This window comes from Sinohyriopsis cumingii, chromosome 11 (assembly GCF_028554795.1).
Source record: "Sinohyriopsis cumingii isolate HCF-2022 chromosome 11, ASM2855479v2, whole genome shotgun sequence".
Classification (NCBI taxonomy): domain Eukaryota; kingdom Metazoa; phylum Mollusca; class Bivalvia; order Unionida; family Unionidae; genus Sinohyriopsis; species Sinohyriopsis cumingii.
Genome location: NC_142971.1, coordinates 48,780,694 through 48,807,609, shown reverse-complemented (window position 1 = coordinate 48,807,609; position 26,916 = coordinate 48,780,694). Strand labels below are relative to the sequence as shown.

At 35.8% G+C, this 26,916-nt stretch overlaps 1 protein-coding gene across 1 annotated transcript in view; it reads left to right on the top strand.

Moving 5' to 3' along the window:
• LOC149788414 (stabilin-2-like) overlaps window positions 1-26,916 on the top strand; it is a 495,609-nt gene that overhangs the window by 455,533 nt on the left and 13,160 nt on the right. The window contains exons 33-35 of the mRNA XM_089974375.1: window positions 1,726-1,884; window positions 2,400-2,442; window positions 11,478-11,630. Of these exons, the coding sequence (XP_089830501.1) occupies window positions 1,726-1,884; window positions 2,400-2,442; window positions 11,478-11,630 (355 nt within the window). The remainder of the gene's footprint in view (window positions 1-1,725; window positions 1,885-2,399; window positions 2,443-11,477; window positions 11,631-26,916) is intronic.

The following is a 26,916-nucleotide window of genomic DNA, read 5'->3' as shown; positions in this document are numbered from 1 at the left end:
TTTGTCAAAATTTAAATCAATCCTTTTGAAAATGTTTTTTAAATGATGGATTTTTAATCAGATCTTCTTAAGGAAATTAGGGTGTTTGATAAATCTTGCGTGGGATTTTATTGGCACAGATAAATTCAGGGTTAAACTCTCTAATATTGCAAGACAATTTTCTGACTATTGCATTTATTGTTTTTTATACTTTAATAAGAAATGTTTACTTTCTGTAAGATACATATATATATATATATATATATATATATTGCTATAGAATTCTTTAGAATTAAAGGTTTGAAAGGAAACAAAACTAATACATGTTCATTATGTTGTTCCCACTTAGTAACATAATGCACATCAGCAAAATAAAGTTAGAATTTATATTCTGTACATTGAAATAACTTTACCTGCCAATTTAAAGGAATATAATCAAACCTGTTTCATGTGATACATTTTGTGGTTTTGTACATGATCATCTTTTCTGACTTAGATATTTTTAGAGAGTCTTGAAAGAGAAACATTGTTAGATTTAGAAAATACATATTTTATAATCTAAAATGTTCTTTAATTCCTTTCAGTAATAGTCATATGTGAACCTTGAAAAAACTAATTTCCTCCTGGAAATTTATCTTTAGAAAAGCCTGGGATCAATGTAATTAGTGATAAGGAACTGTTCTAGTTCATGTGGCCCACAACTTTAAGCATTTTGTCTGTTTTGGCCCTCAGCCAAAATGGTTGACCTGTTGTGGTATAAAATGAACACTTTGTTTTGAGACTGAATAAGTACATCCTGCACTATCAAATGAAAACTTTAATTAGTGCATTGTGTAATTACCTCTTGCAATGAAGACTTTAATTAGTGCATTGTGTAATTACCTCTTGCAATGAAGACTTTAATTAGTGCATTGTGTAATTACCACTTGCACTATCAAATGAAGACTTTAATTAGTGCATTGTGTAATTACCTCTTGCAATGAAGATTTTAGTTAGTGCATTGTGTAATTAACTCTTGCACTATTAAATGAAGACTTTAATTAGTGCATTGTGTAATTACCTCATGCAATGAAGACTTTAGTTAGTGCATTGTGTAATTACCTCTTGCAATGAAGACTTTACTTAGTGCATTGTGTAATTACTTCTTGCACTATCAAGTGAAGACTTTAATTAGTGTATTGTGTAAGTACCTTTTGTGGTGTGTAATGAAGACTTTGAAACTTGTTATATATCATTTTGATGCCAGAGTAAAGAAAGTTTCCATTACAATGCTTTTACTTTAAATGATTAGAAAATTTACCAAAGCAGAACTGAAACACATATGATTCTGCATTCTTTAGGAATTTATATGGTACCAGTTTTTTAAAGTTTACATTTCTCTTATTATTTATATGCATTGAAAATTAAAAATATTAAACCATTCATTCTGTTATTTGTCTATGCACATTCACACCACTAGAAAGTTAATGTCCAAGCAATTAGTCATATTCATTTTCTGATAAAAGAAACCTGTTCAAAGCAGTCCTGGCTTGCTTTGGCCATTAGACAAACAATTAACTGCAATTAGCTAGAACTTACAAATTTTCATATTCCAAATTTAGCACCATTAGAAAATGGCAAAAATAATTATTCAGTCTGTGAAGAGAAATGCAATAAATGTATGACCTTGCTAATCTGAGATGGTTTTATTCAGAGCTTAGTATTTCTTACACTGTTTATATTATATACTAATTTTTCTGCTTGAAGGGATCCTGTGGACCATGTGGGACAGATTATTTCTGTCCCCCAGGCTTTGAGAAGCTTCATGGAGGGGAGGTTTTGGAAGGATGCATATATTGGGTCCAAAAATTTCATTTTCTCTCCACCAGTACAGGATGCAAAGGTGTATGCATTGGAAATACCACAGTAAGTTGAAATCCTATTAAATTTCTTTGGAGACTACCTATTCAAAGTGGCACCTATTTTCCTAAGAAATATTCAAATTTTCATCAACTTTTATCATTTTGCTTACGTTATCTGTATTATTGTATGTTTTTTGTTTTTTTAGATTTATGTGTAATCAGTTATAGATCATGATATTTGTGTATTGAAGTCACATTGTCATTCATATGCCTGAGTTTTTCTTTCCATCCTGCTTTCTTGCTAATTGGTTTGGTATTGTCATTTGTGTTCTTCTGAGATAATTGGCCTTTTTTAGTTAACATAGGGGCTAGAAATTTCAATAACAGCTCATTACAGTGATACAAATAGTGGTTTGTTTTCTCCCCTTATTTAATAAGGATGGAATGTATCCCATTCTGACACTTACGAATATTAATTTAGTTTATAATTTAGGTCTTCTCTATCATTATGATTGAAGAAAATTTCCATTTTTCTCTTGTGTACATTCAGTGGTGAGATGTGTAAATTTTTATTTGCAGACCAAAGGTTGCTGTGCAGGTTACTTTGGGCCAAAGTGTGAGGGTATGTTACACTTGTATGTAAAATTACATAGTTTTAGTACAAAACAAAATATGACCACATTTAAATCTTGTTTAATGTAAACATATCTGTGATGAGAAATTGTTAAAATGAGACTGTAATTCAAAATAGAATGGGCCAGTGTTCCATTTTAAATCAGTTCGACGAACTAAAATGTTCATGTTTGAAATAGTAGCCAGTGTTCAGATTTGATCAGTCTGCAGTACTTTACTTGGAAAGAAGTCAGTGTGTGGCTACATCTATGATGAATCTTCATATTTGACTCTTAGCCAGTGTTCACATTTTATCAGATGGCATAGTGCTTTACTAGGAAACAAGTTGGCATGTGGTTACTTATCTGATAAATTAATTCTTATTATTGTCTTCACAAATATTCCCATTAGTTTAATGTTGCTACAGGTCAATATCCAGGGATATTGACTGTAGTCTGGTAAAACTATTCACTGCTTTTTTATGTGGTAAATATCTGTTTGCTTTTGATGAAGTACTTCTGCCTATAGTTTTGCTAAATAAAAATGCAGATTGAAATGTGTAACACTGACCTCATCATAATTTTATAGTCACCAGATGCCAGAAAAGACTGCAACCATTTCTCCCTGATACAAGTAAATCCATCTCTAATCCTAATAAAACCAAATAAATCATACAAATTAAATAAAGAAAATTTGAATATGCCCAAAGTTGCCTGAAAAACAAATTAGAAGATAAATATGATTTATATAAATATAAATACATAAAATGAGCTAGTGATTGTTACTGCTGCTAGTACGAGTAAGAATGCGTGTGTAATGTATCAAATAATGAATTTTACAATGCCCCCTTCATGTTAACAATGCATATTTATCCACTCGGAATGCCACTGTTTCAACCTTTAATGGAATTTAATGAAACACAGGTAACTTCAGAATGAATATATATGCTTTATTCTGAGGTATTATCCAAGACCATTTGACCAAATACCCTGGTAACAATGAGGACTCAACACTGCACTTTTAGATTTATCCACCACCATGACAGCAACAACAAGGACTAGCACTGCACTTTCAAATTTACCCACCAATATGACAGCAATAACAAGGACTAGCACTACACTTTCAGATTTACCCACCACCATGACAGCAACAATGAGGACTAGCACTGCACTTTCAGATTTACCCACCACCATGAGCGCAACAAGGACTAGTACTACACTTTCAAATTTACTCACCAATATGACAGCAACAACAAGGACTAGCACTACACTTTCAGATTTACCCACCACCATGACAGCAACAAGGATTAGTACTACACTTTCAGATTTACCCACCACCATGACAGCAATAACAAGGACTAGCACTACACTTTCAGATTTACCCACCACCATGACAGCAACAACAAGGACTTGTACTACACTTTCAGATATACCCACCAATATGACAGCAACAACAAGAACTAGCACTTCACTTTCAGATTTACCCACCACCATGACAGCAACAATGAGGACTAGCACTACACTTTCAGATTTACCTACCACCCTGACAGCAACAAGGACTAGTACTACACTTTCAAATTTACCCACCACCATGACAGCAATAACAAGGACTAGCTCTACACTTTCAGATTTACCCACCACCATGACAGCAACAAGGACTAGTACTACACCTTCAGATTTACTGACCACCATGACAGCAATAACAAGGACTAGCACTACACTTTCAGATTTACCCATCACCATGACAGCAACAACAAGGACTAGTACTACACTTTCAGATTTACCCACCACCATGACAGCAACAAGGACTAGCACTACACTTCAAATTGATCCACCACCATGACAGCAACAACAAGGACTAGCACTACAATTTCAAATTTACCCACCACCATGACAGCAACAATGAGGACTAGCACTACACTTTCAAATTTACCCACCAATATGACAGCCACAACAAAAACTAGCACTACACTTTTAAATTTACCCACCATCATGACAGCAACAACAAGGACTAGCACTACACTTTCAGATTTACCCACCGCCATGACAGCAACAACAAGGACTAGCACTACACTTTCAGATTTACCCACCACCATGACAGCCACAACAAGAACTAGCACTACACTTTTAAATTTACCCACCACCATGACAGCAACAATGAGGACTAGCACTACACTTTCAGATTTACCCACCAATATGACAGCAACAACAAGGACTAGCACTACACTTTCAGATTTACCCACCACCATGACAGCAACAACAAGGACTAGCACTACACTTTCAGATTTACCCACCAATATGACAGCCACAACAAGAACTAGCACTACACTTTTAAATTTACCCACCACCATGACAGCAACAATGAGGACTAGCACTACACTTTCAAATTTACCCACCAATATGACAGTAACAACAAGGACTAGCACTACACTTTCAGATTTACCCACCACCCTGACAGCAACAAGGACTAGTACTACACTTTCAAATTTACCAACCAATATGACAGCAATAACAAGGACTAGCACTACACTTTCAAATTTACCAACCAATATGACAGCCACAACAAGAACTAGCACTACACTTTTAAATTTACCAACCACCATGACAGCAACAACAAGGACTAGCACTACACTTTCAAATTTACCAACCAATATGACAGCCACAACAAGAACTAGCACTACACTTTTAAATTTACCCACCACCATGACAGCAATAACAAGGACTAGCACTACACTTTCAGATTTACCCACCACCATGACAGCAACAACAAGGACTAGCACTACACTTTCAAATTTACCAACCAATATGACAGCAACAACAAGGACTAGCACTACACTTTTAAATTTACCCACCACCATGACAGCAACAACAAGGACTAGCACTACACTTTCAGATTTACCCCAACACCATGACAGCAATAACAAGGACTAGCACTACACTTTCAGATTTACCCACCAATATGACAGCAATAACAAGGACTAGCACTACACTTTCCAATTTACCAACCAATATGACAGCCACAACAAGAACTAGCACTACACTTTTAAATTTACCAACCACCATGACAGCAACAACAAGGATTAGCACTACACTTTCAAATTTACCAACCAATATGACAGCCACAACAAGAACTAGCACTACACTTTTAAATTTACCCACCACCATGACAGCAATAACAAGGACTAGCACTACACTTTCAGATTTACCCACCACCATGACAGCAACAACAAGGACTAGCACTACACTTTCAAATTTACCAAACAATATGACAGCAACAACAAGGACTAGCACTACACTTTTAAATTTACCCACCACCATGACAGCAACAACAAGGACTAGCACTACACTTTCAGATTTACCCAACACCATGACAGCAACAACAAGGACTAGCACTACACTTTCAGATTTACCCACCACCATGACAGCAATAACAAGGACTAGCACTACACTTTCAGATTTACCCACCACCATGACAGCAACAACAAGGACTAGCACTACACTTTCAGATTTACCCACCAATATGACAGCAACGACAAGGACTAGCACTACACTTTCAGATTTACCCACCACCATGACAGCAATAACAAGGACTAGCACTACACTTTCAGATTTACCCACCAATATGACAGCCACAACAAGGACTAGCACTACACTTTCAGATTTACCCACCAATATGACAGCAACAACAAGGACTAGCACTACACTTTCAGATTTACCCACCACCATGACAGCAACAACAAGGACTAGCACTACACTTTCAGATTTACCCACCAATATGACAGCCACAACAAGGACTAGCACTACACTTTCAGATTTACCCACCAATATGACAGCAACAACAAGGACTAGCACTACACTTTCAGATTTACCAACCAATATGACAGCCACAACAAGAACTAGCACTACACTTTCAGATTTACCCACCACCATGACAGCAATAACAAGGACTAGCACTACACTTTCAGATTTACCCACCAATATGACAGCAATAACAAGGACTAGCACTACACTTTCAAATTTACCAACCAATATGACAGCCACAACAAGAACTAGCACTACACTTTTAAATTTACCAACCACCATGACAGCAACAACAAGGATTAGCACTACACTTTCAAATTTACCAACCAATATGACAGCCACAACAAGAACTAGCACTACACTTTTAAATTTACCCACCACCATGACAGCAATAACAAGGACTAGCACTACACTTTCAGATTTACCCACCACCATGACAGCAACAACAAGGACTAGCACTACACTTTCAAATTTACCAACCAATATGACAGCAACAACAAGGACTAGCACTACACTTTTAAATTTACCCACCACCATGACAGCAACAACAAGGACTAGCACTACACTTTCAGATTTACCCAACACCATGACAGCAACAACAAGGACTAGCACTACACTTTCAGATTTACCCACCACCATGACAGCAATAACAAGGACTAGCACTACACTTTCAGATTTACCCACCACCATGACAGCAACAACAAGGACTTGCACTACACTTTCAGATTTACCCACCAATATGACAGCAACAACAAGGACTAGCACTACACTTTCAGATTTACCCACCACCATGACAGCAACAACAAGGACTAGCACTACACTTTCAGATTTACCCACCAATATGACAGCCACAACAAGGACTAGCACTACACTTTCAGATTTACCCACCAATATGACAGCAACAACAAGGACTAGCACTACACTTTCAGATTTACCCACCACCATGACAGCAACAACAAGGACTAGCACTACACTTTCAGATTTACCCACCAATATGACAGCCACAACAAGGACTAGCACTACTCTTTCAGATTTACCCACCAATATGACAGCAACAACAAGGACTAGCACTACACTTTCAGATTTACCCACCACCATGACAGCAACAACAAGGACTAGCACTACACTTTCAGGTTTACCCAACACCATGACAGCAACAACAAGGACTAGCACTACACTTTTAAATTTACCCACCAATATGACAGCCACAACAAGGACTAGCACTACACTTTCAGATTTACCCACCAATATGACAGCAACAACAAGGACTAGCACTACACTTTCAGATTTACCCACCACCATGACAGCAACAACAAGGACTAGCACTACACTTTCAGATTTACCCACCAATATGACAGCCACAACAAGAACTAGCACTACACTTTTAAGTTTACCCACCACCATGACAGCAACAACAAGGACTAGCACTACACTTTCAAATTTACCCACCACCATGACAGCAACAATGAGGACTAGCACTACACTTTCAAATTTACCCACCAATATGACAGCCACAACAAGAACTAGCACTACACTTTCAAATTGACCCACCACCATGAGAGCAGTAATGAGACAATTACAGCAAATACTCGCAGTTCACCACACAATTGGCTTCATGAAATTCAAGCAGTTTTTAAGTAGTTGTGTTAGGTGCAGTATAGGTTCATGCCCCAAAGCCAGCCTGATAAAGAAAGTATTCAAATTAAAATAAAACACCAAACTTTCTGTCATATAAGGAGGTATGTGCTATTTAATACAGTCATACAATAATTGACTTGATGCCAAAAAATGAAATAATTCTTTTGTTTTAAAAAAAACTTTTAAGTGGATTGTAATTTTTTGCCACCTAAAGCAACGTGCTTACACAGAATGGAAACAGAACCATTATAGGCTGAAGGTGACTGAAATTAACTAAAATAGCCCAAATCAGTCTCCATTTTTTTAGGATTTTCCCGGTTTCACAACCAAATTTAACAAGTTTACAGGTTGGTAGATATAATTTAAAAATTCCAGGGTTTTTCCCAGCTTTTAATTTTTTGCAGCCTAGTTCTTTGACATGAAATGAAAAAGAAAAATATGAAATTTTTGTCAGGGAGAGAGGTGGACATAGAGTTAGAGAGAGAGAGAGAGAGAGCATGATTTTTAGAGGTATAAAATACACTTGAAAAGCTTATTGTATTGCTGTTTTGACATATCTGAAAAGAGTATAATTTTTGACATACAAATAAATATACAGGGAAAATGCACTAAAATAATGGCATTGGTTAACAGGGTTTATTTGTTAATATACATTTACATGTGCAATCAATATTCATTAATATTTTGCTTAACCAATCATTGGTCAGATTAAATTACATATTTTCCTTTGAGTTATGTGCTTAAGACCATCAAAATAGAATTGACTGTTTTGTTTATTTGCATGCATTTCAGGGACAATGACTGTCTCAGTTTTGTTTGTTTACATGCATTTCAGGTACATTGATTGTCTCAGTTTTGTTTATTTGCATGCATTTCAGGTACATTAATTGTCTCAGTTTTGTTTATTTACATGCATTTCAGGTACATTGATTGTCTCAGTTTTGCTTATTTACCTGCATTTCAGGTACATTGATTGTCTCAGTTTTGTTTATTTACATGCATTTCAGGTACATTGATTGTCTCAGTTTTATTTATTTACATGCATTTCAGGTACAATGATTGTCTCAGTTTTGCTTATTTTGTCCACATCATACAGTATTACAAGGCACTTCATGTATTTGTACTGATTGATGAATTTAATACTGTATATAAAGTTTCCATGTACTGTTGAAAAAATTTAGCCCTGTTTTCTCAGAAATAATTATATCAAGCTAATTTGCTTGTTGTAAACAATATCATCAAAATAATGTAGAGAAATTATTAAATGGTATTATATATGGCTGCCATGTTGCATCTACCATGTCTGACACATAAACATTACTAGCTGCAGCTTAGAGTAGGTGAAGAATCACAGGGTTTCTTTATTAGTGTATTTGACAATTCACCTGGCAGCTTTTATAGAGATGTGGCAGGGGCATCTAAACACAAGGAATAGTTCTCATTTTAAAGAGGACTGAATTGTTTTTTGTTGTTGTTATATATAAGTAACATTGATTGTATAGAATTTTAAATTTTTAAATTTTGTATCACAGAATTTTTAGCTACCCTGGCCATTAACTCTCAGCTCATCTATATTTTCCAATTCACATTCTGAAAAACCACTATAACTAGGCTCAGTTGAATAAAACTAAAACCACTATAACTAGGCTCAGTTGAATAAAACTGTAACCACTATAACTAGGCTCAGTTGAATAAAACTAAAACCACTATAACTAGGCTCAGTTGAATAAAACTGTAACCACCATAACTAGGCTCAGTTGAATAAAACTGTAACCATTATAACTAGGCTCAGTTGAATAAAACTGTAACCACTATAACTAGGCTCAGTTGAATAAAACTGTAACCACTATAACTAGGCTCAGTTGAATAAAACTGTAACCACTATAACTAGGCTCAGTTGAATGAAACTATAACCACTATAACTAGGCTCAGTTGAATAAAACTATAACCACCATAACTAGGCTCATTTGAATAAAACTATAACCACCATAACTAGGCTCAGTTGAATAAAACTGTAACCACTATAACTAGGCTCAGTTGAATGAAACTATAACCACTATAACTAGGCTCAGTTGAATAAAACTATAACCATTGTAACTAGGCTCAGTTGAATAAAACTGTAACCACTATAACTAGGCTCAGTTGAATAAAACTGTAACCACTATAACTAGGCTCAGTTGAATAAACCTATAACCATTATAACTAGGCTCAGTTGAATAAAACTGTAACCACTATAACTAGGCTCAGTTGAATAAAACTGTAACCACTATAACTAGGCTCAGTTGAATAAAACTGTAACCACTATAACTAGGCTCAGTTGAATAAAACTATAACCACTATAACTAGGCTCAGTTGAATAAAACTGTAACCACCATAACTAGGCTCAGTTGAATAAAACTGTAACCACTATAACTAGGCTCAGTTGAATAAAACTGTAACCACCATAACTAGGCTCAGTTGAATAAAACTAACCACCATAACTAGGCTCAGTTGAATAAAACTGTAACCACCATAACTAGGCTCAGTTGAATAAAACTGTAACCACTATAACAAGGCTCAGTTGAACAAAACTATAACCACTATAACTAGGCTCAGTTGAATAAAACTATAACCATTATAACTAGGCTCAGTTGAATAAAACTGTAACCATTATAACCAGGCTCAGTTGAATAAAACTATAATGATTATAACTAGGCTCAGTTGAATAAAACTGTAACCACTATAACTAGGCTCAGTTGAATAAAACTGTAACCACTATAACTAGGCTCAGTTGAATGAAACTATAACAACTATAACTAGGCTCAGTTGAATAAAACTGTAACCACTATAACTAGGCTCAGTTGAATAAAACTGTAACCACTATAACTAGGCTCATTTGAATACAACTATAACCACTATAACTAGGCTCATTTGAATAAAACTATAACCACTATAACTAGGCTCAGTTGAATAAAGCTTGTCTGTTTTCTTCTTCAGGCCATGCTTGACAAAAGTTATGTTTGGGGTGGCTTTCTTAGCAGCTGTGTCAAAACTGTTTTCAGCATTTTCTCTAGAACAACTTGTCCAGTTTTTACCTATGTAGGAATGTTTCTTGGACATAACTTTGTTAAAATTATTCCCATGGTGGCTTCCCTTGCAATGGTAACTTCCATAGCAATCATATAGGAAGCTTATTTTCAACTTCTCCAGAATGGTTGAGCAAACCTTACTCGAACTTGATAGTTCATGATTTATAAAAATTTACCTCCTTGATGGCTCCACAAGCAATAGGGTGGCTTCCTTAACAAACAAATGAAAAATATATTATAAGCTTCTCCAGGATGTCACAGTCAGTTTTAATCATACTTTTTAGGAGTCCTTCTCATCACATGTTTTATCAAAATGGTGCGTTCTGTGGTGCAATTTTGTACCAGTTTGAATTTGACCAGGTTTATTTGGTATATCCATGATGCTTTGTCCTTGATAGGGCAGACTATATGTTGACATCAAACAAGTTGGCAATATTCCAGGTTTCAATTTTTTTACATGTTCTTAATGTATGCATTTGCATTTACATTCTTACTACTTGCGTTTAATACACTGTATCCCCCTTTCAAATTGTCTTCAGAGTGTCCTGGAGGGCCTGAGTTACCATGCAGTGAACATGGTGTCTGCAGTGATGGTCTGAATGGCACAGGGCAATGCACATGTGACCCAAAATTCACAAGTGAGGCCTGTAACAAGTGTGTGGATGGCTGGACAGGGGACAGTTGTGAAATTGGTATGTATAATGTTGTGAATTTTGCAGATAAATTATATTGTTGCAAAATGTTCTAATGAATTCTGCCAGCATGAATTTTATGTGTTCTGAATTCTGCCTAAAGGTTTGCCAAATTTTGTCTTATTGTCCCTTACAAGCCAGTATCTGAATTATTACTGAAATTTGGACAGACAAGTTTTGACTTATCAATCCTCAGCACTTTTTCTGCCAAGTTTAAGATCTTTTGAGACAAGATTCATACATAATTCAGTATTCATCCATTTTAAGACCAGATTAAGACCAATTCAGACATTTTAAGTCAAGATTAAGACCAATTCAGACATTTTAAGACCAGATTAACTCATTCGGCCCCAGCACTGTTTTCAGTATCTCTACTGCTATGTCTCAGAAGCGCAAAGCTCTGTCTAGCTGCTTGTGCCCCAGAGTTTTTACCTGTTTGAAAACATCATGCACATGTATTCACTCTTACCTTAATTTCTCTTTTCATATCCAATTAAAATCCACGAAATGTTCACCATTTATTTCAAATGAATTTGTCAACACATTGATGTAATTTTTTCCCTATTTGTTGAAGTCTTTCACAACTTTTTTATACAGTATTTACAAAATTATGTGCAACTTTTATCCGCAAGAACTCCATCATCATCGCTGTCAGCGTCCTCATCTTCGGACGATTCAATCTCAGAAACTTCTATGTCCGAATCTAAATCTCACAAAATATCCAACTACCAAATATATCTTTCCTCAGCTTGCTCAATATTTTCAAGATTAAACCCGAGAAACTCAACATTTTTGCTCTCATCAAAAATCACTCTTCCGTCCGCCATCATTTACGATTTTTCATGAACAGAACACGTGTATTTAAACCGCTCTCAAACTGTAGCCCCTTGGCTTCTGAACAATTCAAATTTCAACAAATGAAAGTAAAATCATTTCTGATTGGTTTAGTAGTTGTTTAGTTCTTGGAATAAACCATTTCTAACCAATCAGAGACATATCTAACACACATTCATCACGCCATGGAGACGGGATCGGCCATTGAATGCAGTAAACAATTCATGACTACAGGCAGAATCAGCCAATGAATGCAGAAACAGGATCATGCCTACAGACGGGATCGGGACCGCATGAGTTAAGACCAATTCAGACATTTTAATACATGTACAGTGTGACCCTGCTATAGCGCGCTCCGTTATAACGCAAATTCGGATGTAACGCTGGCATGGCGTGGCTCCTGAAATTTCATATACATGAATTTTTCTTGTGCACCAAAACAAAAAATCTTAACAAGTACGAAAAAAAAGTAAAAAGTCACTTATCATTTTGGGGAAGAGATCGCGTATGAATAAAACAAGACAATCGTGGCTTGGCTCCTGAAATTTTATATGCATTTTTCTCGTACACAAAAAAGTATTTTTTTCTTCTTAAAAGTAAGAAGAAGAAAAAACGCATAAAAAGTTTATTCTGGGATCGTGTACGTCTTCGCCAATGTCGCAAACTTGGATTGTTTTTCCTTATTACCTGCAAAACATACCATGTGGCTTTTTTATTTATTGGTGACATTGTTAGCTGTTTAAACTTTTATATACAACCATTGGTTTGGAGTGCAGAAAATTCAGAGGCCCCATGAAAGGAAGCCGCAAACTGGATATAAAATGCACTGAAATGTATCTACTGTTACATAAACAAATTCTTTGTCCATACCAACAAACCATCTAAACAGTGCATTGTTATATCATAATCCACTTATCTTGAATCTAGCTTGAGTTCTGTATGTTCTGGAATATCCGCTTTGTTGTTGTTGACATTTCTGGTAACGGAGACCAACCGGATGAGGCATTGTCTCGTAATCTATCTTTCATCGGATTTTCGGCCACTCGCTAGTAATTAATACATTTACAAAGACTGGCATTTGTATGTGGATGGTAAGTAAAATTCCTCTTCTTTTCACTCAGAATTAAATCCTTCAGAACACTCACGTTTTCTGTAATAATCTCTGTCATCAGAACACCTGCATCTCTATCGTCAGTTGACCCTTTGTTAATTTTCAGACGCATGCGTGAAAGGCAGCATCACACTGCTACCACAAAGGTATATAAAAAAATACATCTTATTGGTTTATTCAGTAGGCATGGAGGGACAGTAACTAGAACAGTCTAAATGATGGCCAATTCCTTTTTAAAAATGTACCCAGATAAAATTGTTTGCTGAAATTTCAAAGGAAACAGATTATCTTTGAAGCACCGACTGTTATGAAAACGTACTCAGCAAATGGAAAAAATAGTCTCAATCATGCAGCACAATTATTTGATGTTGCCACCACTATAAGAAATGGGCATTCGTTGGTTCTCCAAAGCTGTCCTTTAGTGGTAACTTCAGTAGCGTATGCACCCTTCATCAAAGAAGGCCGACTACAGTCTTTCAACAACAGCAAAGAACTTTTCTTCAAAGGAAGTCAGTACCAAACTTAAATAAAAGTGATGGAATCTGATGGATTTTTGTATTTTCCATCGTGACTGGAACACGTTAACTGTGCTGTGAAAGTTTCCTTTTTGTAGGGAAAAAGTTTATGCTTACGAACGTTACCAACGGCGACATAAAACACAAACTAACTTTTACCAACTTAGAACATACTTTAAAGTAAATGTGTTTCGTCATTCGTTACATAATTGTGTTATGTTTTTCCACTGAATTCAGACCAGTATGGCCTGTTACAAAATTAATGAATATTTTAAAGCTGTGTGTGTGCATATTTTCGATGGAATCACTTGTATTGTGGATTCAGTGTGTATGATGAGGTTCGCAGGTGAGTACATGGTGTTGATACTGTATTCATGCTATACATTAGACATTTATATATAAACAGGATTCACGTATATGTACCAATTCATGGTTCTCTAAATAAAGTAAACTATTATGTCTTCTCTGTTTTCACTACAGGTGTATTTCTCATTTAAAAGGCATCAATTCAAGATGGTAACTGTGCCGACGAAGCACGTATTTTACTGTCCATATTTATTACCCCCACCCCCCACACAATTTTTTTTGTTGGGGGGGGGGCGGGTACATTTTCTTCAGCTAATTGACTTGGTTGCATATAACACGGTTCGGTATAAAACGCTGTCAGGTTTTATGGCTCCCAACTACCGTGTTATAGCGGGGTCACACTGTACATCTTTTATAACTTGTATGAAACATGCAGAAATAGTTAGTACATTTAAGATTTAGATAACATGTAGAAAATAAATTTTTGTTAAGAAGATCTAGTTATTCATTTGGGCTTGTACCAGTATAATCCACTCCCACATCTGACAATTTCACCAGTACCTGTATAAGACCGTGATGTACCCTTTCAAATGCTCACCATTTCCTAAATTACTTTTCATTAGATTCTACTAAAATCCAAATTATAAAACATATTTCAAACCTTTTATTTTAACTATACTTTAAACATATCTCCAGTTACAATTCATTCTCCTTTTTTATATATATAATGACAGATTCATAATTTCCATTGCACATTGCCCATAGCAAATGAATTTTGGCACAAAGAGCAAAATAGCTTGATGTACATTTATGGTCAGGAAAGATGAAATCTGATACTACCTGTTGTGTGGAAACCAACTTCCACCTCGCACTGTAAAGCAACATTTGAAGCATGCAGAGATTTACCTTGAAACGTTCTCATTTGAGATGCAATGAGTATGATAGTCCTCAAAGGAAAGGACATTTTTTTTAAAATTTGCCAATCGCTTATCTCAAGTTGCATGGGAAAAGCTGAATGGTCAAGTAAAATAAACTCTAAAAGAAATGTCAAAAGCTTTATAATATTCACTTTCATTGATACAGTTGTTAAAATTTCTGTCCAGTGGATCATTGCATCGTCTTTCTTTACAACCCAAATATATATACACCACTTCCTCGATAACTTGTGCCCTAATATTTCGCGAAACCCACTTATAATGCGGTGTCAGGCGTGGATCCCATTTTTTAAACCCAAAATTACCCCAAAACTTTATCCCTATTTGTTGAACTTGAAGAAAAGCACGATCAAAATTGGTAACGGAAACTTTGATAAGTCGCTCGTTTTATCATTGAAAACAGTAGATAGGACTTGGACAGTTTAATCAACACTATGAAATATCAAATTAAAAAGTAACTGATACAATGTTTTTACATTTTCTTTCCAAACAACATTCCTAGTACACTGGAATTAACGATATGTAAGGAAATTTTGATCAATGAAAATGTCACTCACGCCGAGTGGAGGCAGTACTTTAATAAATAAATACAAATTAAATTTAAAAAATTTAAATTGAAATTTGTGTTCTAGTTCCATCTTTTAGTTCCTTTTAAGTGTAATCGTCATAACTGCAATGTGTCCTCTTGTAATTAAATGTAAAATGCGTCAGTCTACCGTAACAGCTGGGGCCCTGAGTGGCTGATTGGTCTAAAGCGCTCTCCGTTATGGATCACTGCCATCTCACCTCTGTCTGCGTTGGTTCGAGTCTCGTATTTGGCTAATGTGGGTATGTGAGAAAGCTTGCCAGTAGCTTCGTGTGGGTCGGTGGTTCTTTCAGGGGTTTTCTTGGTTTCTTCCTCCACCATTAATACTGGCTGCCATGTACAGCATATTGTATGCTGAAAAATGGCGTTAAACCCTACAACATCAACAACCATTACAGCTATGTCCACGAGCGTTTCTCTGAGAACCTAATTAAATGCCAACCGTGTTTTGATAACTAACTCGCGGAAGTATTTGTTGTATTGTTGCACTGAATTAAAAGCTGGCCTCCTTTATATTATCATGTTAATTATGTCTTTTGAATAAAAAAATGAGGTGGAATAAAAGAAAAGTTAAAAGGCACAAAAATCGGACTAACTTAAAATCTAGCAGCCTCAGTCATATATTAAATGAACTCACTTCATTTGATTAATCAAACACTGTAATAATCGTTATTGTGTATGTAACAGAAACTACCTTAAATTAACCTACTCTTTCATAACTGATCAAAGATAATAAGGCAGAAAAGCAAAAAGAATACTTCATAAAATAAAGAGCCTGATTTCACAGATACAGACCATTGTGGGCAAGCAAGTTTCAGAGAATTCTTTAACTGGCATTTAGAGATATCCTCAGGGATGATAAGAAATTTCATTATTACTTCCAATGAAATCGCGACATTAACATTGTACTAATTGAACAATAAAAAATTGAGTTTTGATGTCGCAAAATAAATGTCACATGTTTTTTTTAAAAAAAGGAATCTTGTTTAGTGGTGTATCAACAGTTAGTCTAGTTCCCAAATTGTGGACTACTGACCTGGCAAGATACTATTAAATACCACTATGGGAACTAGACTCATCAAGAAAACAAAAAGCTGTGATGTAATACACAGATTTTTCACGTACACATGATGGTTGTTCAAACCAGTTGGAACCATCCAATGTTGGATATTTTGAGGAGAAAAAATGTTATTTAAACAGAATAATGAACAACTTCATTAGAAAAAGCACATTATTAAAAATTATTATCGACGTGATTGTAAACTGAGGATTCAGTCATTAAACAGCCCAGTTCCCTAACACCACCCCCCCCCAACGGTATTCTCGATGTCAAAGCGATTTTTTCAATTTTTGGAGGTTCCTTGGTAACTTGCACCTCGTTTATAGTGTGGTCTATGTTTGAGGACCCCATTGTGCACAAGTTATCAAGGGAGATAATGAACAAATGCTGATATTTATGGGTGGACTTTTTTTCAATCTTCTTGTCACTGGGACATTATATCTGTTCAGAAAATCACACATGTTCATAAATTTAATAATTTTACACCCATCAAAAAAAGAAAGATAAAATGACCTTTATGTACTAACTGTCGATTTTATAAGCATCCATGAAATGACTTACCAAATACTTCCTCCTCCAAATAGTCCACTCATATCTTAAGTTTTTAGCAAATCAGAGAAATTTCTTTCACATGCAGCATAACTTGGCACCTAAATGGATCCAATGGAAATGGAAATAATAATAATAACAATGACAATGAGAATAGCAACAAAATATATCTGCTGACATTTTAAACAGATGTGAGGAAGAGAGTAGCATTCATAGATATTAGAAGCCATTGAAATATTCCTTACAACAGTGAAATGTATTGCATGGTACCCGAACTCCTCATTGTTTCAAAATGAATTTTAAATAGATGTAAATGTGACAGATTTGAATGTGAGTTTATGTGTTTTATTGTGACAGATTTCAATTTGACAGCTTTGTGTTTCATGTGTGTTCATGTGACACATTTCAATGTGATATTTTTATGTGTTTTTATGTGACCAATTTCAATGTGACATTTTTATGTTTTCATTAGGAAACAAGATGGTTGCTATCGATTAATTGGCTTGAAGCATTTGTTCCATTTTTTAGTGCTGTTTTCATGATATTTTTGCTTGTTGCCTGTGTTCATCTACGTTGTTATTGGCTGTTAAATTTGTATGTGTTTCTTAATCGCCTTGTTTTGGAAATGAGAACAATTAGACTTTTTCTCAGCTGTCTTGCTCAGCTGTTTTTGAACAAACCGCCATCACGTGATACTCGCCAGTCAACCCATTTATACTATGAAGGAACCTCATTAATTGCTTTAAATGATCACTCCTTGGCTCTCCACACTACATTGTGCTCTAGACTAAACAAACTGGGACTACATTCATCATTACCTAAATGTAAAAAAGAAATGTTGTTTCAGAGCTGGCCTGCATAGAACAGGAAGAATTCCAGTTATCTCCCTTATTTCAGCTCAACAATTTAAAAAAAATTTGACTGGTAATTTAGATAACCTAATTCAAATCGCTATTAATTCGTCAAACTTTGTGTCAACTACCTAAGAAATACCTCTGCATATTGCATTATTCACTGCCCAGTCAGTAGGACCATTGGAAAAGCGCACAGAAATAGTTAATTTTATCAACGACCAGAATATTGATGTCTTTTTCCTGACAGAAACATGGTTAAAAACATCAGGCAATGAGCCCAAGTGTGTGGATCTAACACCCATTGGTTACTCCATCAAGTTGCTCCACCATAACTCTTGCGGAGGTGGAATTGCTGTCATCACAAAGAACTCGATGATCAAATGTCTAAACCACACCACAACATTCAATTCACACTCACACTGGAGCAAAGGTCAGAGTCCATATTTTCTGCCTTTACCGCCCTCCTCCTAGTGGAAAAAACAAGCTGGCTGACTCTCTCTTTTTGGAGCAGTTTCCAAATCTCCTGGAGTATGGAAATTCGATAGGTGGCAACTTGATTATTCTTGGAGATTTCAGCTTTCACTTTGACTGTCCCAGAAACCCAAACACATCAAAACTCCATTAATGTTTTCAACCTCAGTCAGTTAACCAACCCACCCATAAACATGGTCACATTTTAGACTGGATTCTTCATAGACCTGATGATAACATTCTATGTTCCTCCCTGGTATCCCATGACCTTGCATCAGATCACCTCTGCATTATATGCCATCTTGACATATCAGTCCCTAACCTTCCGCCTTTATCTGCCACTAAGAGAAACCTCCGTATGATAAATAGAACCAAACTAATGCACGACATCCAAGCAAACCTAACAACTTGCTTACCTCCTACAGCAGAACAACTTGATAACTGCCTGCGTTCATTGCTCGACAAACATGCCCCAGCTACCAAGTGCAGAGTATCAATTCAAAAGTGTTCTCCATGGTATAGCAGTGTTAGGGACCAGCTTCGCACTGCTAAAAGAGACCGCCGTAAAGCTGAGAGGCTTTGGCTTTCCACCGGACTCACTATTCATAAGGTAATCTGTGAAGCCACTAAGAAGAATGTCACAAATATAGTCCATGTAGCAAAATCAGCCCACTACACTACTAAGATCATGGAAAGTTCCAGCTGCAAAGAGCTCTTTGAGATTACTAACAAGCTAATGTCGAGGAACAAATCTGCACCACTTCCATCTACCTTCTCTCCAGTCGACCTTCTGGACATGTTTACAAATTTCTTCCGTGACAAAATACAAACCATTAGAGATAAGCTTGACACCACAATTTCAATTGACTTGTCATGATACAGTTCGAATACAGAATCTGAGCGGCAATCATTAGCAGTATTTGAACCTGTCTCTATGGATTTCGTACGTACAATCCTGATGAAGAGTGCACCAAAGTCATGTGAACTTGATCCAGTTCCAACATCACTGCTGCTTGAGTGCTTAGATCCAGTATTGCCTTCACTAACTGATGCTATTAATACCTCTCTCTCATCCAGGGAATTCTCATCATTTTTCAAAACTGGCATTGTAAAGCCTGTGCTGAAGAAACCAACACTAGCCCATAACCGATTTAAAGAACTACTGCCCAGTTTCTATTCTCCCATTGAAATCTTAGAAAAGGTTGTTCTATCCCAGCTTGTATCTGATATCTGAATTCAAACAGTTTTTTTATCAATGTACAATCTGCATATTGCCCTTGCCATGGTACTGAAACTACTCTTCTAAAAGTAGTTAATGACATTCTCTCTGCTTTGGATAGCTGAAAGATTATACAGTCCTCACCCTCCTTGATTTGTCTGCAGCATTTGACACAATAGCTATGATATATTACTTCACCATCTCATGTATTTGGCATTCATGATACAACCTTACTGTGGTTCAAGTCCTACTTGGTCAACAGGATACAAATTGTATCTGCAAATGCAATACACTCCAGCCCATTTGAACTATGTTGTGGTGTTGCACAAGGGTCTATTCTTGGACCTGTTCTCTTCATTCTATACAGTCAGCTGCTCTCAAGTGTCATAGATCATCATCCAGTGTCTCACTAATTGTACGCTAATGACACCCAAATATTCAAATCTAGCCACCCAACTGAAGTTGATGCTACCATCCAAGGTGTAGAGAGGTGCATTTCTGATGTGAAATCATGGATGACATGTAACAAGCTGCAGATGAAAGATGATAAAACTGAGGCCATTCTGATCACAACACAAAGACTTTTCTCATTCACATCCTTTACCTCAAACAATAAATATCAGCAACACCAACATTAAATTCACACAATCAGTATGAAACCTAGGTGTTACTCTGGACAGTACTCTCACATTGCACCAACATGTCATGAACGTATGCAAGGCTGCATATCTTGAGCTGAGATGCATGACAGCCAATTCGCAAATATCTTTCAGCTGATGCCACTAAAACACTTGTGTGTTCATTAGTACTTTCAAGACTGGAATATTGTAACTGAATTCTGTCTGGTTCATCTCAATATCTGCTCCAGAAACTTCAAAAAGTTCAAAACACAGCTGCTGGGATCACACTTAGAGTACCAAGATTAGCTGCTCAGATCATACTTAGAGTACCACGATCAGAGCACACCTCCCCACTGCTCTGTACGCTAACTGGCTATCCATTCAATCCAGAATCAAACACAAAATTTGTTCTCTGTGCTATGTTTCACTGTTGTCCAACATACCTTTACTGACCTCACCCATGTGTACACACCAGCAAGATACTTACACTCCTCTTCTGACAATCGTATACTCATTATTCCCACTATGAAAACAAAGTCATATGGACAGCGTTCTTTTGCATACCAGGGCCCAGCAACATGGAATGAATTGCCCACTGAACTTAGACACAAAGACACAGTGATCCCATTCAAGAGTGCTCTCAAAACTCACTTATTTTGACTGCAAGAACAAACTTAAAGACCTAATAATGTTTCCTACCTTAAATATTCTCAGCATGTTTTTTTATGTTTTCTAATTTCATGGTGTTTGTTTTTGTAATCATATCATTATATGTTTTTTATCTTATAGGTATTGTCTGATGTTGTAAAGCACTTAGAGGTTCTTAAGATTAGGCACTATAGAAAGTCCTCATTATTATTATTGTTATTATATGACATCACTTTAAACTGCAAAATTCCCAACAATCAAATAAATTTGGCATTGAAATTTTAGTCTGTATAAATGTTGGTAGACATTTTCATTTTGTTTTATATAATTCTAATTTTCATTTGTATGACTGTAGAATTTGGCTTGCCAATCCAGACATTTTTGGGAATTTTTTAATTTTATCTGATTCACATGCTTATGGAACTGAGACAAATTAAAACTACACTGCTCCCTCGATAACTCACGCCCTGATAACTCATGATCCTGCTTATAACGTGGTGTCCATCTTGGCTCCCGATTTTTTCCAGAGAAAATGTATTTAAAATATCTTTAAAATACGCTGAACATGCAAAAATTACCATAAGAATTGATAAATTAAACCTTGATGCATTGCTCATTTTATCTTTGAAAATGGTGATTAATGCCCATAAAAATATAATCCATATTTTGAAATTTGCAAGTTCTAAAGAAGAATTAATTTCAGAGATCTCGAAAACGCTTAATTACGCGTATTTGGATGCCAATTTTTGATCTGGGACGCAGAAAATCACTAAGGCGGGAATCCTCCGTATGCATGTAATAGGTGCGCGGGAAAATTCAAAGATTTGCTGGTCCTGTTTCAGCCACCTGCTTTGTTGGAAAATGTGTTGATCACTTAACTGAGCTGATATTTACAATGACAGAATTAAGTGACTGAAAGACTCTTTGATGTACTGTTGCCATTTTATAAGAGTACATTAAAAAAAAAAAAAATAAACCATGAAGCAACAGCTAGGCAGCTAATTCAAAGGCTTTGACTGGCGGCCGAGTGAGAAAATGTACTGATATTTAGTGATTGAATTCAGAGGCAGAAAGACCCAGTTTTAAAATCCTAGCGAGACCTCTGTTTAAAGATAACATATATTATGTACGTTTTTATGATAATTAATTGTCAGTATACTGTAATAAACAGTCTGGTGAAATAGCGATCAATGAAAACTTCTGGTAAATGCTAACAGGTGGCAACAGAGAATGAAATAAACACCAATTAAACATCTTCCTGTGTGAAAGTCACGTTCTAATCCTTTAATTCCGTTTCAGTGTAAACATTATAATCACAACATATTCTGTTCATTGAAAACATGAAAAGAGTCAATCGACCGTCACATCGAAACCCGTGAGTACTTCTGTGAGAACCTAATTACATGTACATGCCGGCTTTGTTTTGATCAACAACTTAGGGAAGTGTTTGTTGCATAAAAAAAAAATCGATTACAAGAGACCTCGGGTGCTGGATTAAGGGTCTTGGAGCTGCCTTTGACGTAAAGCAATACAGTAACAGAGACAACGATGATGATAGTGACTTCGAATGTTTCAGTGAAACTGATGTCATTAATGCCAAGGCTGTTTGGGAGAAATTCATACAGACTCATGGTCCTGAGATGGGCGTTTCTCTTGATGATATGGAGGAGTGGATTTGTGCTGACAATGATTGCCCCACAGCCGAATACATGTCAGATGAAACTATAATTATTTCTATAGCGAACAAATTTGCAGCAGAAGACGATTCTAACTGGAGTAACACAAGTGTTGAAAGTGATGCAGACGCAGATGTTGCACCCCCACCCCTCTGCACAGGAAGCAATCAGATATTTTGATATTGCCATAAGGTGGCTGGAGACCCAAAATGTTGACTAAATAAAGCTCATGCAGTTGAGAAATCTGAGGGATTTTGCTCAGCGGCAGAGAAACCAAAGAGTAACACACACACAAAAAAATAACTGATTTTTTTCAAAAAGTGAATTGATATTTGTCAAGCGTGGCACAAACGACAAGTATTAACTTGTTCTTATTTATGTTGTTTTAAATTCGTAGACCAATTAAATATGTTAGTACTGATTAACCCTTGTTTTTTTGTTTTCCATTTTACTTCTATCACATTCAAATCTATCTATCTATCGTTCGATCGACACTGTTTCTAGAAAAGAGTCGATCTTTTGTATATAAAAAAACGTCTAATTTGGATCAAACAATAAAACTAAAATGTATCCAATTCAACATAAAAATTAGTGACGTAGTACACAATGTGTGAAGTGGTACACATGTTCAGCGAACGGAAACCACATGGAATAATGTTTTCGATGATCGCCGCAATATACTGTAATTTATCCTGAAATTAATGTTGTCCTATGAGGAAATAATAAAGTACACCGTTATGAAGAGATATTTATTAACAGTTAATCTCAGAACGATTATAAAGTGAGTATTCAACAATATAATCTGCCTACCCCCCCCCCCCCCATTTCTCCATTATGTTGTCAATCACTTTATTGGTTTTGGGCTTATTTTATAGGTCCCTCGATAACTCGCGCCTCGCTTATAGTGCGGTCGATGTTTCTGGACCCCGATGTGCGCGAGTTATCAAGGGAGTGGTGTAATCAGAATTGGAAGACACAATTTAGAACTCAGAATTGTATCTTACATGCATTATGTCTTCCATCTAAGTTCACCAGCATGAGTGTTGATTCATATAAACAATCTTAAGAATTTCATGTCAGCACCAGTTTATTAAAAAAAGAATTATTTTAAGTAGCTTTGTTTTTTTTTTTCATTGAATTTTTAAAAGAAGATTTTTGGATATTTCACTCCTGATGTTAGACAAAGAATTAAAGATGTAGCATGGGAGGTAACTCCTAATTTTGCGATCTTTGAAGATAACTATAGTTGGTTCATTGGAAAGAGGTAACATAGTTGAAATATCCTTGAATTTAAGGTGTTGCATTGAAAACTCCACAAATTTGTCCCCGAACTCCTTGAAGATATATTTAGGAATACAAACATTAAAACTCTCCAAATTTGATCACTTTTTAATTTCAGAATTTTTATTATTTACACATTTTCCAAAAACATTGAATATATAAATACCTAATACAGTAACTTGAGCTGTCTACCAATACAGTAACTTGAGTTGTCTGCCATGTGCAGTTACTAAACTTTGTGGAAGGTGTATACTTGGCATAATGAAGAACCTTGCTAATTTCAGGGGCAAAAGCTCAAAAGTCAAGATCACTGCAGATGAAAAAAGAAAAATGGTTTATGCACATTAACTCAGTCTTTAGTTACCAATCTTTTTGGATGATTACACATGAAATAAGGAAGAAGCCGGTTAATTTTGGGGGTCAAATATCACAGTCACTATGACGGAAAGATGAAATATAGCTTCCAGACAAAAACTTAAGGTCTCCAGCATCTATAGTTAGCAACCATTGTGGATGGATTTACATTTGGGATAAGGAAGATGCCTATCAATTTCTCTTTGGAATGGTCAGGTGCGCCATAGCTCAAAGATGAAAAATGTTTTACACACAGTAACATTACACTGTGAACAAAGGGTTTGGATGGCTTGCACTTTAGGTAAGGAAGAATCCTGTTGATTTCAGTGTCAAGGTGATGGTTAGGACTTGGAGTAAGAAAGACCACTATTGACTTTGGAATCAAAGGACAAGATTACTCTGACAAGAAGAAGGAAAATTGTTTCCACGTGTATTAACATTTATTGCACATCACGTACCTAGAACAGAGTTGGTGAGTGGCTTGCAGTTGGGGTTTGGAAGAAGCCTATTGATTTTGAGGGTTAAAGGTCAAGGTCACTGACTGAAAGAAGAAAGACTGTTTTTTAAAAATAACATTATTTCTACATCACCCACCTAAACTAAACATTGTGGATCAGTAACACTACGCATAAGGAAGAAGCCTATTGGTTTGTAGGTCAAAGGTCAAGGTCGGTGACTGAAAGAAGAAAATTTTGTTTCGGCACACAACTTTCATGTACCTGCAAAGAAGACTATTAAACACAGGCAGGCATATGATGTGCTGTTTTTGGTACTCATGTCATATTTACAAAACATTAAATACATAAATTTTAGTTTCTTTCATATTATTGTATTTTTAAAAGTACTGAAATATGAGTTTGAAAGTGATTTTGTTTGAAACTTTATTCAGGCCACATAACATAGGACCAGTTTATTTGTTGTAACAATTATTCACATTGACAGGAAATCCCGTAAAATATTTTCTGTCAAGTCCTTTGTTCATGAAAAGTTAACATGCTCAAGTGAAAGCGCCTAAAAAAATAATTTAATTCAGAGCAAAAAGATTGATTTAAATACAGCTGAGATCATTTATTGTTATTAAACGGTTTGTATTGTAGGAATTGTTCTGAAACTGGTGACAGGAAACATTGATGGGCATGTTTTTATTAATTGAACATGTACACTGCCAGAACCCCACCCCCATTAAGTGGTTTTATTATGCCATGAAGGTAGTGCCACTAGTGTCTGCCAATTTGCTGTTCAGAAAGTACATGTTCTCTGAATTAACTCTATTTAAAGGATGTCTCATACTTTTTTATGTGTATTTTAAAGTTTATAAAATAAATACTTTTATTTTTCAAGTTATCAATAATTTAGCTTGCCACATGTCCTTCTGTTAAGACCCAACAAATAGGTATAATTTGATGGTTATACCTGTCTTTCAAAAATACAACACATCTTTGTAATGAAAATACTGGGACCATATTAATTTTGCACACAGCTTGTTTTAGATACTGGTTATGTCATATCTTCAGTTTAAAAGAGGATAAATTGTAAATTGGACCAAATTGAGATGTTCATAAAAAATTAGGGACAATTTTAATTTTGTGACTTTTTTGAAAAACTTTCTGAATTTCAGATTGATTTCTTACAGAAATATTAGTCTTTGCCACTAACTTGGACCTAGAGTCTCTTAATATTGTAGTACAAAACTAGTTTGTTTGGATTTTATCAGATTTAAGTACATTACTGGCATTATAACAAAATGGGAGCTAAGTGCATATCCAAAGAATACACCAAGAGTGAGCAGGTATCAAACACACAACCGATATATTACAAATCCAAGGGTTTTCAAATTGAGCTACCACAGCTCCCAAAGAACTAAAATGAGATTCAATCTAGCAGCCTGAAACCTTTGACCATCTGTAACCTATGTCCCAAACTACCAAAGCAAGATTCAATCTTCCAACCTGAAACCTTTGACCATCTGTAACTTATGTCCCAAACTACCAAAGCAAGATTCAATCTAGCAGCCTGAAACCTTTGACCATCTGTAACTTATGTCCCAAACTACCAAAGCAAGATTCAATCTATCAGCCTGAAACCTTTGACCATCTGTAACTTATGTCCCAAACTACCAAAGCAAGATTCAATCTAGCAGCCTGAAACCTTTGACCATCTGTAACTTATGTTCCAAGCTACTAAAGTGAGATTCAATCTAGCAGCCTGAAACCATTGACTGTCGTAACTCCACCTAAAAGTTAAAGATGGATGTCCTCATTAAACTC